This window comes from Schistocerca cancellata, chromosome 2 (genome assembly GCF_023864275.1).
Source record: "Schistocerca cancellata isolate TAMUIC-IGC-003103 chromosome 2, iqSchCanc2.1, whole genome shotgun sequence".
Taxonomy (NCBI): domain Eukaryota; kingdom Metazoa; phylum Arthropoda; class Insecta; order Orthoptera; family Acrididae; genus Schistocerca; species Schistocerca cancellata.
The window spans coordinates 163321296-163343197 of NC_064627.1; the positions used below are offsets into that span (position 1 = coordinate 163321296).

The window sequence follows — 21902 nt, forward strand, 5'->3', positions numbered from 1 at the left end:
CCCATATCAAATATTTTTTTCATAATGCGTGGCCACAGTCATAATATATTTCTTTAAAGTCAGTACCGCCATTAGATTGTTGTTCATTTGCAGTGTTACATTTACACTTACACGATCATGATTTCGGCTTCAAAGTGCCATTATCAAGTGTTTTAACTGGCTGTATAACACTTAAAACGCTTGATAATGGCACTTTGAAGTCGGAATCATGATCGTGTAAGTGTAAATGTAACACTGCAAATGAACAACAGTCTAATGGCGGTACTGACTTTAAAGACCCATATTAAATGTCTGGGACTATCTGCAAAAAATGGTTCAAATGGCTGTGAGCACTGTGGGACTTAACATCTGAGGTCATCAGTCCCCTAGAACTTAGAACTACCTAAACCTAACTAACCTAAGGACATCACACACATCCGTGCCCGAGGCACGAACCTGCGACTGTAGCAGTTGCGCGGTTCCAGACTGAAGTGCCTAGAACCGCTCGGCCACACTGGCTGGTGACTATCTGCAACAGACGGTGAAATTTAGCAATCAATATCCTTGTAATTTGCTACATATGGCCAATCTAATGACCAGTGAGTGGCTTAGGCTGGGATATGGCATACCTGGAAATTTGTGGAAACTCTTCTTCACCAAACAATGTCTTTATCGAAGATAGAGGCCTGTGTGATATCTCCTGTGGGAGGCCAATTTTTTGTGTAGTGTACATAGTTTTTTTCATTTTCCTTGAACATTGATAGCTTGCCTTAAAATCTGTTTCCATGACTCTGCTTCTGAATTTTGTGCATCAATTTATCTTAGATTCCAAATACAATTGGTCTACTGGTCATTCACCACCTCATACACCAGTATCTTCTAGAGTACGATAAGTGAACGTGTTCCCTCTGGCGTTATGCCACCGCATCATGTTCAGGCATATGAGCTACATCATTTGGCCATTGTTGTCTGTTATCTTTGTTTTCAGGCAATGATTGGTTGTTCCATCACCCCATAAAGTATTTGCTTATTCTTCATCACCAGTCATTTAAATTTCACACAAAGCCAAGTATTTCTTTTAAAATTCTACTCTCAAAATTAATACTTTCTCATTGTCTCCATTTGCGGCACTGCAAACCTACATTAGATTAGATACGCTGCTCGCCCTGTAGAACCACAGTGATTCTCGAATATGTGGAACTTGCCAGAAAAATAAAAGTACGTATCTACATTCTGCTACTATATTCACACTCTGCAAACTACCATTAAACATATGGTTGCTGGAAGGTACTCACCATTGCTTCACATACTATGGTTTCTAGCTCTTTCATTTACACATGGTGTACAGAATGGAGGATAGTTTCGATGCGTGTGTGTGCACCGTAATTTGTGTGATGTTATCTCTGTAGTGCCTATGGGAATTATCTGGTCTTCTGTTGGCGGACATTAATATGAGGTGTGTCGACCTTTTACCTTTACGATGACTGTGCAAATGGTGTACTGTGTAACAATACAGTCATGAACATAAATTGAAAATCCTGTCCTTTGTTGTTCAGTGCACTAGTTTTAGTCCTATAAGATCTGGCATGGCATCCTATATTCTTTTTTCCCCTCACACTTTAGAGAAAAATTAAGGTAAAGTTGGTAATTTAAGATGAATCTGTGGTTTAGCACATCAGGCAGACCATATTTTTCTTGCAGTTTAAATTATCCTGTGAATGACTTTTTGTTAGTTGTCAGTAATATTCACGTTTCATTAAGTATTGATGAAATTAAAAATGATTTTTCTCTGTGGGTACATATATTAAAAATTCATCTGTTACTTTTTTGGTTGTTGACCTAAGTCTTCTTTGTTTATTTTGATTAACAGGTACACAAAAACTGTGGTTGCTTCAAGTGTGACTGCACAGAAGTATAACCCTGAACTGACATGGACTCCATACAACCCCGATGCACGAATTGCCGAGCTCAGTGACAAACTGAGGCATATAAAGCAGGTATTGTTTTTTTCCATCAAGTTGAACAGTCCACTTACTTTCCATATAGTTATACATATGATATGAAAAGCTGCTGTATTGCTCTGATAAAACATATTACCTTTTTGATCAAAATGTACAAACACTGTAAAATCATTTAGCCTCATGCATTTTCATGTGCTTTAACCTCCATAGTTAAAAGTTGTCAAACTTCTCATTTTAGTCCCATTTTATTTGTACTTTGAATTCAACCTGTGATAGAAAAATATTTCCAGATCATATTCAATCTGGCACAATTTTCAGGGGTATCCTAGTTCTAACATGAAAACTGATTCATCTGCAAATGTTTCAGATACCTCTGTTCTCTGTATATTTGCCTGTGCTGACTTTTATGTATTTGGCTAAACTGTTGGTCAGAAAACTCCCTTCTACACATAAAATACAAATCTCCATTAATTTCATCTGTACAATAATTTGTGTGTTAGTATACTAGCACAAGATTGCATTGACAACTGTTGTGCCACTACAGCCATTGTAGAGTTTTTTTTTTTTTTTTTTTTTTTTTGTTCAGTAAGGACTTCCTAGTTAATTTATTCCTGCAGCTGTCCTGACTGTTAATTTAACATAATAGCATGATTTACTAAGTAAATGAAGGGTTGCAGATGCAACAACATGCTGAAAGAAGGAAGAGAAGTAAAAAGTTCACTTACAGATACAAATTGGTTGGAAAATGAGTCATTTATCTCAATATTCATGTACTTTTCTTCCACTGTAGATTTCTTTAGCTTTGCCAAGTTTCTGATAAGACACTTTGTACATTCAACGCAAATTTAAGATTCAGCACTTTTTTGTCAGGTCGCTCTGAGGATATTTTTGCCTTATATTGTATACTGACCCCATCTCAAACTCCTCTTGTAAGCTGTCATCACATGGATCAGCAATTAATTCACATTGTGACATGTAGATATCACCAGTGGATGAACCAATTTGAATTTGTTTTATGTATATTAAATAAGTATTAACTCACAAAACATAATTTTGGGCATCTAAGTAATGTGAACATAACTAGCACATATTAATACAAAACATTGCAGCAATACTGGAATTTTAATGTCAGTTATCTCTCTTGGTAATGAAACATTAATTAAATAATAATATTAACATAGCCTACAGAAGTTTCACAATAGTAATAATGATTTGTTGTTGTTGTTGTTGTGGTCTTCAGTCCTGAGACTGGTTTGATGCAGCTCTCCATGCAATACAGTAGAGCTGCATGTCCTCGGGAAAAATTACGGCTGTAGTTTCCCCTTGCTTTCAGCCGTTCGCAGTACCAGCACAGCAAGGCCGTTTTGGTTATTGTTACAAGGCCAGATCAGTCAATCATCCAGACTGTTGCCCCTGCAACTACTGAAAAGGCTGCTGCCCCTCTTCAGGAACCACACGTTTGTCTGGCCTCTCAACAGATACCCCTCCGTTGTGGTTGCACCTACGGTACGGCCATCTTGTATCGCTGAGGCACGCAAGCCTCCCCACCAGCGGCAAGGTCCATGGTTCATGGGGGGGAATAATGATTTATGTTATACTAATTAATTAACAACAAACAGTTTATTTCATTATCATCCTCACACAAAATCATTCATATCATCTTAAATATGTATCTTGCACATATAGTAGAAAATTTCACATATTGCTCCTTCTTTTGTAATATTTATGGAATATTCCTTCGATACTTGGAGGAATTTTCATTACTGATAAACTGAAGATTCATTTCAAGGAGATGAGGGCAAGGCAGTTCAGATTGTCTACACACAAAGAAAGGACTATTACACATTAATTCAGTTGTTTCCCATCCTTTCCTACACTTAATGCAATGCTAATGTTCTTTCATCCTCTATATATGTCCCAGTTATCATCTTGTTTTTCCTAAGATGTCTACATGAGGCTTCCATGGTAATATAGTATCCATAGCCGTATGTATAGCTCAAGATAAATGGGTTTTTTTCTAGAGCTAGCTCTTGCTCCAAAAATTTTACTTTTACTTTACTTCTGGTGTTCGTTTTTTATTTCTTGTAAAGTTTATGTTCCTGAAGATGACAAACTGACATTTTTGGGCATTAGGTTTTATGGGCCACAGGCTGAACCAGTTTTCTAGTTTGCTGATGTAATGTGTGTTTCTTTGTAGTAGGTATTCTATTATGTTTTTGTTCCACCACCATACAATGTCATCAACAAATAATGCTAAGCCTTCTTTCAAGTAAGTTGGGTAATGCACAGGGATTGGACAAGCATATGGAAACACCAGAATCACCCATTGGCATTCAAAACAGCTTCCAGTCATCTCAGTGTGGATAAATACAGTTCCTGTGTGGTTTTCAAGAGAATCTTATACCATTCTTCCTGCAGTATAGTAGCATGTTCAGATAATGGTGATGGAGGTGGATAGTGATTCTGTAGTCTTCTTTCCAAAGTAGGTGACAATGGCTCAATCACTTTGAGGTCTGACAGCTGTGCTGGCCAGGGAAATGCAAAAAATCATCCTTTTGCTCATAAAATCTGTCCTGGACAGTGTGAGCTGTGTGAATAGGGGTCTTTTCATGGTGGAACACAGCATCATTGTTGGGGAACAAACATGGCCTGTAGCATGGAGTGGACCTGATCAGAAAAAGTGGTCACATAATCATTGTCAGTAATGTGACCTTGCAGAGTAACGATGGGGCCCATGCATTGCTATGATATGGTTGCCTAAACCATCATCGAACCCCCACCATGAACAGAAGTTGTAAATAATGTAAAACAAGACGTATCCGAGCAAATGACTTTCTTCCATTGCTACAGAGCAAAGATTTTATGGTTTCAGCACCACATTTTCCTGTTCAGCCATTTGTATCAGTGGTGAACTCACCTGCAATTCCCTGCTTCTGGAGCTCTCCCATCAAATTGTTTTGATGCTGATAGGGTTTACGAGTGCTACATTCAGCTTTGCAGTGACTGTTGTCCTCTTGTTTTTGTCACAATCATTGTCAATGACCATCAATCAGTCAACACACATTTCCACCCATGCTGTGACTTAGTCAATGATCTTTTTCCACTTTCCCCATATGAAATATAAATACAGTGCCTCTTGAAGCATTAAACACGTTAGCTACCATGTTTATGGAAGCACCCACCATATAAGCACCAACAATTTGCCAACATTTGAATTCATGTAGCTCAGACATAATGCACTCACAACTACACAGAACACTGTTCTGACCATGATTGATACTTGTGACATATTGAAGACATTTCACAGTTGCCATTCATGGTCAAATACAATAGCACAACCTGAAGGTTTGTTTCACATCTGCATTTATGTTGAAATATGCATCTTATACTATTGTATTTACCCCTAAATCAGCACATAAATATAGTTGCATGCTGATTTAGGGATGTACAAAATTATATAAAATGTGCAACCAGTTGCAAACAATGTTTAAAAAAAAAACACGTTTGCCATGTATCAACAGTTCTAAGACTATCTTTATCAGAATGGTAAAAGTTGCATGAAATCACATAAAAACTTTTAAATTTCAGCAACAGTGCTATCGTAAAATGACATGTTCGTGCTCCATTTGATGACACCACTGTTGCTGAAATTTAAAAGTTATTTTGTGATTTCATTTAACCTTTACCATTCTCATGAAGATAGTCTTAAAACTACCAATACCTGGCAAATGTTTTATATATATATATATATATATATATATATATATATATATATATATATATATATATATATATATATATATATATATATATATTTAAAAAGAAAGATGATGAGACTTACCCAACAAAAGCGCTGGCAGGTCGATAGACACACAAATAAACACAAACATACACACAAAACTCTAGCTTTCGCAACCAACGGTTGCCTCGTCAGGAAAGAGGGAAGGAGAAGGAAAGACAAAAGGATTGGGTTTTAAGGGAGAGGGTAAGGAGTCATTCCAATCCCGGGAGCGGAAAGACTTACCTTAGGGGGAAAAAAGGACAGGTTTACACTCGCACACACACACATATCCATCCACACTGTGTATGTGTGGATGGATATGTGTGTGTGTGCGAGTGTAAACCTGTCCTTTTTTCCCCCTAAGGTAAGTCTTTCCGCTCCCGGGATTGGAATGACTCCTTACCCTCTCCCTTAAAACCCAATCCTTTTGTCTTTCCTTCTCCTTCCCTCTTTCCTGACGAGGCAACCGTTGGTTGCGAAAGCTAGAGTTTTGTGTGTATGTTTGTGTTTATTTGTGTGTCTATCGACCTGCCAGCGCTTTTGTTGGGTAAGTCTCATCATCTTTCTTTTTAAATATATTTTTCCCATGTGGAATGTTTCCCTCTATTATATTCATATATATATATATATATATATATATATATATATATATATATATATATACCTAAAAAACAAAGATGATGTGACTTACCAAATGAAAGTGCTGGCAGGTCGACAGACACACAAACGAACACAAACATACACACAAAATTCAAGCTTTCGCAACAGTTTGTTGCGAAAGCTTGAATTTTGTGTGTATGTTTGTGTTCGTTTGTGTGTCTGTCGACCTGCCAGCACTTTCATTTGGTAAGTCACATCATCTTTGTTTTTTAGGTATATATTTCCTTCATGGAATGTTTCCTTCTATTATAACTATATATATATATATATATATATATATATATATCAAATTCAAAATTCGCCCCTAAACCAGCTATAAACATAGTTATACAACCAATTAAAAGCAAAAATCAACCACAATTATAAGCATCCAATATCGGTCTAAAACGGATTAATAAATAAACACCAGCAGTAACAAGAGTAGAATATATATATATATATATATCTAAAAACAAAGATCTCTTTGTCTTTTAATATGTCTGCTTGTGTCTGTATATGTGTGGATGGATATGTGTGTGTGTGTGCGAGTGTGTACCCGTCCTTTTTTCCCCCTAAGGTAAGTCTTTCCGCTCCCGGGACTGGAATGACTCCTTACCCTCTCCCTTAAAACCCACATCCTTTCGTCTTTCCCTCTCCTTCCCTCTTTCCTGATGAGGCAACAGTTTGTTGCGAAAGCTTGAATTTTGTGTGTATGTTTGTGTTCGTTTGTGTGTCTGTCGACCTGCCAGCACTTTCATTTGGTAAGTCACATCATCTTTGTTTTTAGATATATTTTTCCTTCGTGGAATGTTTCCTTCTATTATAACCATATCATTAATTTGAACCCAACAATTACGTTTGTTATCGTCGCCTTTGCATTTCGAAATCTTTCCTGTCGTCTTATTTCTCTTTTTTCTCTTTATTTTCTCTTTCTGTTTTTACCAGTAGTTTCACTTTGTATTCACCTTCCCCTTTTACCGTAATCTACCATACAATTTTATCCCGCCATAAATATGCTCAACAATACGTAACCCACTTCCCAACCATAACCAAAAGATTTTATTTTCCGCTTTCAACACTACCGCTGCTATAAAATCCACCGTTTCTAGTTCAATAACAGCTGCTTTCACGTATTTAACAACCATTTCGGCTAGTTCTAATAACTTTAACTTTATTTCCACTTCCGTTTTTCGCACATCACTGATCATTTTAGCCGCTCCCCACAGGTTTTAACGTCATTTTTTCTACAATTGTTAGCCCCATTTTCGTAATCTTTCACCACAACACCACTCCTTTAATACGTTTTTTCGAAATTTTCTCGAAATTTTCCCGAATTTCTCCGTCCTTTAACGTCATTTTAGCCGCCCCCCCCACAGGTTTTTTCTACAATTGTTAGCCCCATTTTCGTAATCTTTCACCACAACAACACTCCTTTAATACGTTTTTTCGAAATTTTCTCGAAATTTTCCCGAATTTCTCCGTCCTTTAACGTGATTTAGCGGCAACACAACCACCTAACCTTTTTGCATATCGCTGTCTACCAACCCAAGTTCAATACAAGATCAACTTAACCAACACTTTTTCGCCTTTTTTCATACCAGATCTCCTATTGCTTTCTAGTTCACCTTTCTCTCTCCCCATATATTTCTATCTTTCTTTTTCATTTCAACCTCATGTTAAACTTTCCACCTTCTAATACCATGTCACCCTCACAACACCCCCACAACGACCCCATTAAGTTTTATTTACATTCCCTCCGCAAACATGCCTTCACCCTAGCCAGATTACGCTCACATATTCTATTTTCTCAGGCTTGTCTGACATTTGGCATAACCCCCAAAGGCCTCACACTTAAAGTTCCCATCTCTGGCTGCAACCCTTCTTTCCATCAGTCCCTATACCAGTTCCAAACTGAACAATCCATTGCCCTCACCCACCTAATCCTTCACCTACACATCAACTCAGCCAATGAACACACCCGTCAACTCCTATCCTTAATAAAAGTCCTCAATCTTTCCTCTCCCACAACCACACCGGCTATTCAGAGCATCCTCCTACAGGCCAACCGCCAATTAGAACAGCATGCCACCCTTCACCTCAAAAAACTATCCAATCTCCTGGTTTCCCACCTCCGGAAAGGCAACTCACTCACCTTTCACAACCTTTCCAGCAAACCTCAACCACCTCTCATTGCACACAAACCCAGTCTCTCCCATCTACTCAATCTCCCACTTCCAGCTCCACTCCCTCCAAAACCTCAAAATTCCGATCAACACAATCTGGCACCACAACACCCTAATTCAGTAGTTAACCTTTCCTCCAAACCTCTCTCCCAATCCGAAACCTCTGTCCTATCCAAAGGCCTCACCTTCAGCCCCACTCCCAGATTCAACCAAACAGCCCTCGTCAAAGATTTACTGTCCTACACTCGTACTCTCAGCTGGAAGTATCACTTTGCCACGAAGAAAAATGATCCTAATCCTACCCCTAATGATCCAACTCCCCAAGACACTATCCAAATTGAACCCTGCCTGGAACAGTTCCGTCCTCCGTCACAGCGGGACCCACCTCCTCTTCCTCAAAATCACCCTCTCCAAACCTTCCAGGAATTTCTGACTTCCAGCCTTGCCTCTCAATCCTTCTTAAAAAACCTTAATCCTACTCCAAACATCACCACTGCTGAAGCCCAGGCTATCCGTGATCTGAAGGCTGACCGGTCCATCGTCATTCTTCCGGCGGACAAGGGTTCCACGACCGTGGTACTTGATCGTCGGGAGTATGTGGCTGAGGGACTGCGTCAGCTTTCAGACAACACCACATACAAAGTTTGCCAAGGTAATCCCATTCCTGATGTCCAGGCAGAGCTTCAAGGAATCCTCAGAACCTTAGGCCCCCTACAAAACCTTTCACCTGACTCCATCAACCTCCTGACCCCACCGACACCCCGCACCCCTACCTTCTACCTTCTTCCTAAAATTCACAAACCCAATCATCCCGGCCGCCCCATTGTAGCTGGTTACCAAGCCCCCACAGAACGTATCTCTGCCTACGTGGATCAACACCTTCAACCCATTACATGCAGTCTCCCATCTTTCATCAAAGACACCAACCACTTTCTCGAACGCCTGGAATCCTTACCCAGTCCGTTACACCCAGAAACCATCCTTGTCACCATTGATGCCACTTCCTTATACACAAATATCCCGCACGTCCAGGGCCTCGCTGCGATGGAGCACTTCCTTTCACGCCGATCACCTGCCACCCTACCTAAAACCTCTTTCCTCATTACCTTAGCCAGCTTCATCCTGACCCACAACTTCTTCACTTTTGAAAACCAGACATACCAACAATTAAAGGGAACAGCCATGGGTACCAGGATGGCCCCCTCGTACGCCAACCTATTCATGGGTCGCTTAGAGGAAGCCTTCTTGGTTACCCAGGCCTGCCAACCCAAAGTTTGGTACAGATTTATTGATGACATCTTCATGATCTGGACTCACAGTGAAGAAGAACTCCAGAATTTCCTCTCCAACCTCAACTCCTTTGGTTCCATCAGATTCACCTGGTCCTACTCCAAATCCCATGCCACTTTCCTTGATGTTGACCTTCACCTGTCCAATGGCCAGCTTCACACGTCCGTCCACATCAAACCCACCAACAAGCAACAGTACCTCCATTACGACAGCTGCCACCCATTCCACATCAAACGGTCCCTTCCCTACAGCCTAGGTCTTCGTGGCAAACGAATCTGCTCCAGTCCGGAATCCCTGAAGCATTACACCAACAACCTGACAACAGCTTTCGCATCCCGCAACTACCCTCTTGACCTGGTACAGAAGCAAATAACCAGAGCCACTTCCTCATCCTCTCAAACCCAGAACCTCCCACAGAAGAACCACAAAAGTGCCCCACTTGTGACAGGATACTTTCCGGGACTGGATCAGATTCTGAATGTGGCTCTCCAGCAGGGATACGACTTCCTCAAATCCTGCCCTGAAATGAGATCCATCCTTCATGAAATCCTCCCCACTCCACCAAGAGTGTCTTTCCGCCGTCCACCTAACCTACGTAACCTCTTAGTTCATCCCTATGAAATCCCCAAACCACCTTCCCTACCCTCTGGCTCCTACCCTTGTAACCGCCCCCGGTGTAAAACCTGTCCCATGCACCCTCCCACCACCACCTACTCCAGTCCTGTAACCCGGAAGGTGTACACAATCAAAGGCAGAGCCACGTGTGAAAGCACCCACGTGATCTACCAACTGACCTGCCTACACTGTGATGCATTCTATGTGGGAATGACCAGCAACAAACTGTCCATTCGCATGAATGGACACAGGCAGACAGTGTTTGTTGGTAATGAGGATCACCCTGTGGCTAAACATGCCTTGGTGCATGACCAGCACATCTTGGCGCAGTGTTACACCGCCCGGGTTATCTGGATACTTCCTACTAATACCAACCTATCCGAACTCCGGAGATGGGAACTTGCTCTTCAATATATCCTCTCTTCCCGTTATCCACCAGGCCTCAATCTCCGCTAATTTCAAGTTGCCGCCACTCATACCTCACCTGTCATTCAACAACATCTTTGCCTCTGCACTTCTGAAAACTCTTTGTCTTTTAATATGTCTGCTTGTGTCTGTATATGTGTGGATGGATATGTGTGTGTGTGTGCGAGTGTGTACCCGTCCTTTTTTCCCCCTAAGGTAAGTCTTTCCGCTCCCGGGACTGGAATGACTCCTTACCCTCTCCCTTAAAACCCACATCCTTTCGTCTTTCCCTCTCCTTCCCTCTTTCCTGATGAGGCAACAGTTTGTTGCGAAAGCTTGAATTTTGTGTGTATGTTTGTGTTCGTTTGTGTGTCTGTCGACCTGCCAGCACTTTCATTTGGTAAGTCACATCATCTTTGTTTTTAGATATATTTTTCCTTCGTGGAATGTTTCCTTCTATTATAACTATATATATATATATATATATAAGTTGTGTGCAACAGCTTGGCTGACTGACTGATTCTGTAAGATATCAGGTAATGGTGATATGCAAAATACCCTGCTGGCCATCTACACCTACGACCACATAAATACTCTGCTAGCCACTGTACAGTGTGTGTTGCTGAGTGCACAGCCACAAAATGTTTAATATATCAAAATGTACAAAATGTTTCTGTGTTAACCCCCACACATAATTCCAATGATTTTTCTTTTGATTGATGAATATTTTTGTCTAAATGAGGAGATAGCCCAGAATTTGATTCTGTAAGATATCAGGTAATGGTGATATGCAAAATACACTGCTGGCCATCTACACCTACGACCACATAAATACTCTGCTAGCCACTGTACAGTGTGTGTTGGAGGGTACCCTGTACCACTACTAGTTATTTCCTTTCCTGTTCCACTCACAAATAGAGCAAGGGAAAAATGGCTGTCTACATGCCTCCACATGAGCCCTAATTTCTCATATCTTATCTTTGTGATCATTATGCACAGTGTATGTTTGTGGCAGTAGAACTGTTTGGCACTAAGCTTCAAATGTCAGTTCTCCAAATTTCCTCAATAGTGTTCCTTGAAAAGAACAATGCCTTCCTTCCAGCGATTCCCATTTGAGTTTCTGAATTATCTCCATAACATTTACATGTTGTTCGAACCTACCGGTAACAAATCTAGCAGCCCGGCTCTGAACTGCTTTGATCTCTTTCTTCAATCTGACCTGATATGAGGCCCAAACACTCAAGCAGTACTCAAGAATAGGTTGCACCATCTTCCTATGTGCAGTCTCCTTTATAGATGCACCAAACTTCCCAAAAATTCTGCTGATAAACTGAAGTCGACTAATCACATTGCCTACAATAGTTCGCACATACTCAAGTCATTTCAAATCACTTTGCAATGGTATGCCCAGATGTTTAAACTATTTGATTTTGTGAAGCAAGACATGTAATACTGTATCTGAACATCACAGGTTTGTTTTTCCTACTCATCCACACTAGCTTACATTTTTTCACATTTAGCACTAGCTGCCATTCATCTCATCAACTACAAATTTTGTCTATGTCATTTTGTGTCTTCCTACTCTCACTCAACTCTGACACCTCCACCATATCATCAGCAAACAACAGCAGATTGCTGCCTGCCATGTCTGCCAAATCATTTATGTATATAGAGAACAATAGCAATCCTATCACACTTCACTGTGGCACTCCTGATGATACTATTGTCTCTGATGAACACTCTCCATCAAGGACAACATGCTGGGTTCTGTTACTTCAGAAGTCTTCAAGCCACTTACATATCTGTAAACTTACTCCAAATGTTTGTACCTTCATTACCAGCCTACAATGGGGCACCATGTCAAATCATTTCCAGAAATCTTGAAATATGGAAGCTGCCTGTTGCCCTTCATTTTGTTTGCAGCATATCATGTGAGTAAATGGCGAGCTGAGTTTCACATGACCGATGGTTTCTAAAACCATGGTGATTCATGGACATAAGCTTCTCAGTCTCAAGAAAGTTTATTATATTTAAACTGAGAATGTTCAATGATTCTGCAGCAAACCAAAGCTAGGGATATTGGAGTGTAAATTTGCAGGTCCATTCTTTTACCCTTGTTACATGCTGGAGTCACCTGCACTTTTTTCCTGTCACTTGGGACTCTGCATTGGGTGAGAGATTCAAGACAAATGCAAGCTAGGTAAGGTGCCAATGCCATAGAGTACTCTTTATAAAACCAATTGAGATTCCATCTGGACCTGGTGTCTTACTTGCTTTCAAATCTTTCAGTTGTTTCTATATGCCAGGGATGCTTGTTACTATGTCATCCATATGGGATGGTATGTTTGTATGATTCTCCTGTGTGAACAATTCCTTGAACGTGAAATTTTAAACTTCAGCTTTCATTCTGCTATCTTTAACTGCCTCACCAGACTAATCAAAAAGGGACTGAACAGAAGCCTTAGACCCCAATATCATGAATCCAGCATGCAGTAAATGACATACTGTAATGAAGTGGCATGCTTATATGTGTCAGTGATCAGCATTTCAGTGCATCTACCAAAAGCAGGCAGCAGTAACATTGTCTATAGCCGATTTACAAGGAAATATTAAACAATGAGTTTCTCATTCAGAAATTGCATTTGGATCTTGGTTATTTATGAAAAGACAGTTTTATGCCTAGAGAAGGGGAAACATCTACCACCATGCATCCAAGCTTGATTGTAGCAGGTTTGAGCCTATCAATATTGTAGCTCATAGTTCTGAGATACTGCTGCTTATTTTGGTTGGGATCCCATGACTGTCAGGTAAAATTAAAACTGATGGGCTCAGAAAGACTATACACAAATACCAATATCACAGAATGGAAAACCAGTCTCTGTAGGCCTTGATTCTGTTGCACTTTAATTTTGACACTTACTAGTAGATGTTCCTCCTCCTTACATCAGGCATAATATGATCTTATCATAAACAAACAACATTCAAAAGTGATTTCTGAGTGAGAAACCTGCTGTGTAATCTTTTCTTAGATACAAAGGAAGGGTTACATTACTCCTGCTTATTTGGTGCAGTTGCATGTAGTATTCTCATGTCAGTTTGACATTTCTTGCATCCAACCTACACAGTGCCATAATTTTAATGGCCAGCCATCTCTGTTAATTTTCTTGATTCAGTTTACTCAAAAGTTGGCAAGAAATCTTGTGGCAAAATACCTGAATCTAGATATTTTAGTAACGTTCAGCAAGCCTGAAGACTTCACTTATTGTTGGAAAATTTTCTACCTTATCTTTCATTTCTTACTGGTTCACTACATTATTTGATTACCTTACTATCAAAAGTAGACAAACTGTGAATAATTCCTTATCCTAATAACTACATCACATTACACTGAGGTGACAAAAGCCATGAAATACCTCGTAATATCATGTCAGACCCCCTTTTGCCTGGCGTAGTGACATGGACTGAACAATTCATTGGATGTTCCCAGCAGAAACATTGATCCATGCTGCCTCTATAGCCCTCCATAATTGGAAAGTGCTGCCGGTGCAGGAGTTGATGGGTGAACTGATCTCTCACCCACATCCCATAAATGTTCAATGGGTTTCATGTTGGATAACTGGGTGGCCAAATCATTCACTCGAATTGTCAAGAATGTTCTTCAAACTAGTTGTGAACAATTGTGGCCCAGTGGCATGGTGCATTGTCATTCATAAAAATTCCATCATTGTTTGGGAATGTGACGTCCAGGAATGGCTGCAAATGGTCTTCATGTAGCTGAAAATAACCATTTCCAGGCAATGATCCATGTAAACACAGCCCACACCATTATGGAGCCATCATCAGTTTGCTCAGTGCCTCGTTCACGACCTGGGTCCATGGCTTTGTGGGATCTGTGCCACACTCAAATTCTACCATTAGCTCATATCAAGTGAAATCAGGACTCATTTAACCAGACCATGGTTTCCAGTCATTTAGGGTCCAGCTGACGTGGTCACGGGCCCAGGAGAAGAGCTGCAGGCGATGTCACGTTGTTAACAATGGCAATCTGCTGCCATAGCCTATTAATACTAAATTTTGCTGCTGTGTCCTAATGGATACATTCATCATATGCTCCACATTGATTTCTAAAGTTATTTCACAAAATGTTGCTTGTCTGTTAGCACTGACAACTCTACGCAAATGCCACTGCTTTCTGTCGTTAAGTCAGTTGGCCACTGTGTTGCTCATGGTGCAAGGTAATACCTGAAATGTGGTATTCCTGGCACACTTTTGACACTATGGACCTCTGAATTCCCTAATGATTGCCAAACTGAATGACCCATTGTCTAGCTCCAACTACCATTGCATTCAAAGTCTGTTAATTCCCATTTTATGGCCATAATCATGTTTGAAACCTTTTTACATGAATGACCTGAGTACAAGTGATAATCCCACCAATGCACTGTCCTTTTATGCATTGTGTATGTGACACTGCTATCATCTCTATATGTGTATGTTGCTATCCCATGACTTTGTTATCTTACTGTACATAAATCTTTGTTGTGATTAGAGCTAAGACTGAGTAATTGAACTAGGCTGAGAACTGAAGATAAAAATAATTCAGGTAACAGTAGGAGTCATATGTTGTCTTTCCACCATACATCAGATTGATTACTCATCTCAGATACTAATATCTGCATGCATGAAACAATTCATATTGGATACGTGCTTCCTTTGAGCTTACATTTTGTTTATTTACAGGTTGTGGTAAGCCAATTGACAGAAACACCTCCAGCACTCTCCTTCACTCACTACGAAGAGGGAAGTGGAAGTGGACAGGAGCCAGGTGGAGGTTGGGATGCTGAACAAGACGGAGGATGGCGAGATGATGGCTCAGGTTCTGGAGACATACCAATTGGTGAGACCTGTCTCCTTTCCTTTCTTATGAAATTAGCATAATTCATAACTCATACCTAAAAAGCTGCATTTTTTAAACTTCAAAAGAAGTTGTTTGATCACACAAAACATATAATTTTTTGTCGTTTTTGATTGTGTATATAACACAAAAAGTTTTATTACTGCAGCACTTATTATTGTAGTGCACAGAAGTTCCTCAACTGTTGGAGCAGTCATGAGCAACCACAAAAGTGTTTTTTAATAATGAAAGAATTGTTTTTGTAGATAGCAGTTATTTTTCAAGACATTACAGTGATCAGTGACTTTGAAAAAAGTATATGCACTGACAATAAGTAGTGATGGAAATGGTACAAAATGAATGGCAGTGATACCACCTTTTAAAATAAATAAAAAGAAATGTTAAATTAATGATTACACAAAGAACACTGGAGGTGGCTACTGCCTTATTTGCACATTGATAGTAGAGATGTACTGAACCATAACTAATGTTTGCAGTTACTCCAGTGTGATCCAATATCATGCAACACTTTTCTATTGTAATGGATTCAGCACTGTAGTGTTTCCTGGAGGCATAGTGTGATGTGTCACACCCAGATGAGAAGCATAAACCACTGATGTTATTTCCAATCTTATCACTCCATTCAAAGGCTGGCTACTCTGACAAGCATACATCATCAAGCTGGAGCTTCATTCTGCTATTAATTTCAATACGTTTCACACCTTCACTTTGCAGAAACTGAACTGAAACACTATTCATTCCTGTTCCTGTGCACCTTGTGAAAACCCAGTTCACTGTTACTTGCCACTTTAAGGCAGCTATCAACATTTATTTTCTTTTTTAGTTATTGTAACAGCAACAATTAATTTTCAGTGTCAGATTAGTTACTGTAAGTTCAAATGGGATTCAGAAATAGTTACCTCCATGAATAACAAGGGTAATCAAGGTCAAATTTCCATTATGTTCATATTGAAGCAAGAATTAATGACATATATCTGCTTGTGTCTGTATATGTGCGGATGGATATGTGTATGTGTGCGAGTGTATACCTGTCATTTTTTCCCCCTAAGGTAAGTTTTTCCACTCCCGGGATTGGAATGACTCCTTACCCTCTCCCTTAAAACCCACATCCTTTCGTCTTTCCCTCTCCTTCCCTCTTTCCTGATGAAGCAACCTTGGGTTACGAAAGCTTGAAATTTGTGTGTGTGTGTTTGTGTTTGTTTTTGTCTCTATCAACATACCAACGCTTTCATTTGGTAAGTTACAACATCATTGTTTTTAGATATATTGCATACTTTGGTATGTAGTTCTAGGTCTGTTTCATTACAACACGTATTGCAATAATAATATTAATCATAGTTTGAAATAAGTCTGATGGTGGTGGAAACCCCAAGTACATCAAATATAAGCATTCTACTGGAATTTAATGTCACTTCATGAAGTGCAGATAACAGGCTCATTAATCTAGTCATACAGTAAATTGGAAGGCATTGCAATCACTATCTAAATGTATGTCTAATCCCATCGAGCTAAACAGCAGCAGTGGGTGTAGTTCACATCATAGAGGCAGAATCAGATAATAGCAGCTGGTGAAGGAGAATCTGAGAGTGAGCCAACCACTGGGTGGTCTTATAATGGGCTGCCATAGAATTTCAAATGACCAGTCTGTCAGAGACGTCATCACTAGACATGGGCAGTGCTACTCATATTGCCATGTTCATATCTTTCACTTGTATATCTGGTGTGGTTACCAAGCAAACATGATAAACTGTGACTAAGAGCCTGAAAGAGCATGTCAGAAAATTAAAAAACACACTTAATTCACTGCGTAATTGAGCTATGTACACAAAAGGCAGGTGGAAATAATCTTACACAAATCTCAATTTCAAGACTGCAGATATTTTGAAACTTTTAATTTTGAGCAGTTCTTTGTAATGAATGTTTTGTTCAGATTATTCTGCTTCTGAGATGAATAAAAAATTGAAATCCTTATTTCTGTTATTTATAAAGACTGTTACCTTAGATATGTTTGTTAAAGAAATAAGTCTGAATTGTATTTCATTTCGTATTTTCATAAATTCAGTAATCTGTTGGCTACATTTAAATAAAACAATTGAAAAATTTTACATCAACAAATGGAAAGGATAGAGTGCTACTCAATAGTATTTGCTTCTTCATAACAATCTGTCCTATCCTCTCCATAATGTTGTTATTAGTCAATCCTGAATTTTCTATTGTTTGATTTTCCATAAACAAGTGGTATTTTTTGTCTTAGTAGGTGGAGGAGCAGGAGGAGTGGACACTAGTTCAACAGATCATGCAGTACATGTCTCACCAGGTGAAGGAAGAGATGAAAAGAAAGCTGATTCGGGAGCTGATACTGTATTCTCCTGCAGTCTTCTGCTCATTGTCTTTGGTGCAACAGCAGCAACATCATATATATATGATGGTTAGACATGTCTGTATACCGATACTCCAGCTGTCAAGAAGCCTGGGTTCCCATCAGTTCACACATCACCAACTCACATCCAGTTGTGACATCTTCTGAAAACACTGGTCAACTATTAAAACACTGACAATGTTACATTGTGTGAAATTAGTGTATGTACTGAACCATTGTGACTGAGAAAAAAATGCAGCCTGCACAGTGCAAGCTTATGATATAAAAGAGATTTATATATATTCATTATTTCCTCATATATTAACAAATTAATATCAACCAATCTTTAAAATTATACTGTGGTTGCAATTGTTTGTTAATATATGAACATAATAAACATAGTTACACTATGAATGATGGCCAATATGGTTTCAAAAGATGTTTATTTTTGGTTCAAAAATTATGTCTGTGCCCCTGCATCTAAACTTTTGTACTTAAATAGTACACTGTATTTGTGCACAACATAAAATGCTATTAGTTTTGTTTTTCACAAAATCATCTTTCTAACTATGAAAACTTAATATCAGTTAAGGAGTTCTGAATCAGTACACCATCATCATTGTTAACATAAATTCCATTGTGGTCCATCAGATTGAGAAGCTGAAACCAGACTGCTTCATTAGCACCTTGGTTTGGTGATGACTAGGCATTTTTATACACTCATTCAGTGAATAAATGCATTCAAACAATGCAGAAATCATTTTCACAGATCAACATACAGCACTAGCCCATCATTGTTTAAGGGAATGCTTCACAGCAACGGAATAAATAGTCAGCACATAAGTGACAGCTCTCATAAAATGCACAAGAGGCTGATGTTATCATGTAATACAGTGTTCAAAACAAAATAATATTTAACAGTCATTGAAGGATTACAAAAATAGTATCATTCTGTTAGAGAAATGTAAAAAAATCATCACTAAATGCATTGACTCTGGAAGTGTCATTTTGGCACATGTTTTTGTATACCAATATTTTCAAGGGCTTTAATTACTCCATGTTTCATTCATAGATTTTGGCCATAGATTTTGTCTTCAGAACTTTGCTTTCAATTTCCACCTTCCAGTGCATAGCTGACATTTCCATTTAGACACATAAATTTTCATGGTTGATATAATATGAGACTAACATATCTAGGAAGAATGTTATTGTGTGTGGATGAGTGTTAGTGTGATAAATACTTGTGTATTCTAAAAATCACAGTTATGTGGTTATCCAGTGAAGTTTCCCAGTAAGTTTAAAACAGAAATGCATCACACAAATTGAAAGGCACAATTAAACTTGCTCATAATTTAGGGTACAAAATCCATAAAAGTTGCACAGGGACAATCTTTACTTGATTCTTTCATCCAGAACAGACTGTCATATCTTCACCCTAATTATGTGAGCAGCAGAAGCTGTTTAAATTGTTTACATGCTTACATAAGTTTACAGCATTATGACATAAATCAAGGAGACAAAGTGGCCCACAAATTAAAAAACATGACCATGTTATGAATTACAGAGCTATAGATTTCTGAGTGTTTTTGTTTACCTCCTGGGTAAATCACTGAACTTCTTCTTCTGTGTGTTGGTTACATAAATGTAGATGTTTAACAAATAAAGTACTGACCCCTCTTATACATCTTGAAAATGGTACTTCTACTCATGAAGCCAATATTATTTTACACAAATGTGCAGATTCGATGAAAGAAAACAACCAAAAATTTGATGGCAAAATCTTGTATTATTTTCTTACATGCATTTCCTTACAAAATTATTGAGTAACATGGAACAGAACTGGAAGTGAATCTCATTAAGTTGGGCGTTAAAATTTTAGTAGGATGGTATCATGAAATTTCTCATCTGTATAGAACATATCATATATGTTCATATCATTTACATATGTAAGAGAGAAGTATTTTGCTCTCTTAAGCTTCAACAAGTAGTTCTTAATTATTGTCCCAGTAATCAGAAATGAAAATGGAAAGACTAGCTCATGGACTGGTATGTTTTATACATACCTGTTCAGCATTATAATTTTCAGCAGACAGTAATGCAACTTAGGCATCCAGAAGGGGAAAAAAGTTTCTGTGAGAATACAAAATAAGAAGAAAACAAGTGTGACTCTGTCTCTCCTTCTTCTGTACTTCAGCTACTAGGTCTTCGCCTGTTACAGTGCAATAACTCCTAGATACAAAAGCCTAAGTGAAAACTTAACATAAACATGGAAAGAGGATGATGTTCAGTTCCTCTTGCAAAAGAAATTTTAGGTATTCCACATCAGCAAAAGCAGTCACTTAGTTGCTGTTGTCACACTTATTACATTGTGTATTTGTATTTGGGAATTTTAATGTACTCATTATTTTTAATGTGCCTTTCTTTCTCCTCATTAATAATGCAGTAAAAAGTGAGAGGTCTCTTTTTTACACTTTTGATGCACATACTGTTACTATTGAAGTTATTGATTTCTTTTATTCATCTATGATGGTTATTCTTTTCAAGCTGTGATAAAAATGAAACATAGCAGGGTGACCCAAGTTTAAGCAGCATATTTGTTCCATAATAATTCAGTTTATGTGGTGTAATATCTAGTGCTTCCAATAACTGTCTTTAAAATGGGTTTGAAAATCTGTTGAAGACTTGCAGAAAATTTCCCTACGTGGAACTGTTATTCAAAAGCTTCAGACTAAAACAGCATCATTGGCAGTATTTTGATTCCATCATAGTGAATTTACAAAGGCCATTTAGGATAGTTTGGTAGAAGAAAATGCTGAATAGAGATACAAACCAGCAAATAGTGTTAATAAGTTCTTTTATGTTTAAATATAACTGTATCAAAAAATTATTTGTATACAGCATTTTCTACTCTGTCTGACTTGTTGGGGGCTTTTTTTTTTTAAATTGTTAGTGTGGCTTCTATCACTGATGTGCATAGACAATGACTATGGGTACATCTAGCTTGTTATCCTTTATAAATGTCATTTTCATAATTGACTTCTAGTTTACATATAGTGATTTGCCTTTGTCAAATAAACAAAATGCTTATAGAAATGAATTAACTAACATACAAAGACAGGACAGACAAACAAGAAGCATTCACTGGCTGAGACTAACTGTTTATTTACCAGTATGACATAGAAATGCATATTTGTGTTTACTAAAGAAACTATTTATGTTCTTGAAAACAAGTTTAAATATTAAAATTTAAATTTTTCGCCACCTAAATTGCCTAATTTACCCTGTCTAAATTGATACTGTTAAAACTCTATTCTCAATAGTAGATTTTAATTGCTGCCTTTTCCTTAACAGTTGCTGAAAATAGCTGTTTTTTTTCCTTTCAGTAAATATAAATCGATACTTCCTGAACAATGGATTTCAAATAACATTAAAAACAATTAGGCCTGTTTATAAGTGAATAATAGTAAATGTTTAGTTGTAGAGGAAGCCACGCTAAGCTATGTTGTATGAGTCTATAATATGTATTTAAGAACTGGTGGGAAAATATTGTGGAAAAAGAAGGGGGGGGGGGGGGTGGACTCCAATCTCAAGCACGTAGCAAAATTAAACTATCAGCATCTTACTTCTAAGACAATAACACACATTACTCTTCACTAGTGGTGGAAATTGAGACTAAAATGCTGGTGTGTAGCCAACTGAAATTTGCACTGGAAAGGAATCCAATAACTGCTTTCTACTTTAACTATATTGTTATTACATTCACTGTATTTTCCAA

General features: G+C 38.4%; 1 protein-coding gene across 1 annotated transcript in view; it reads left to right on the forward strand.

Annotated features, from left to right (window-relative positions):
* The window catches only part of LOC126152088 (glypican-5-like), a 1110366-nt gene extending 1088854 nt beyond the window's left edge, over positions 1-21512 (forward strand). The window contains exons 8-10 of the mRNA XM_049915984.1: positions 1850-1976; positions 15594-15750; positions 18026-21512. Coding sequence (XP_049771941.1) covers positions 1850-1976; positions 15594-15750; positions 18026-18201 — 460 coding nt within the window. The 3' untranslated portion in view covers positions 18202-21512. The remainder of the gene's footprint in view (positions 1-1849; positions 1977-15593; positions 15751-18025) is intronic.
* Positions 21513-21902: the final 390 nt, after the last annotated feature.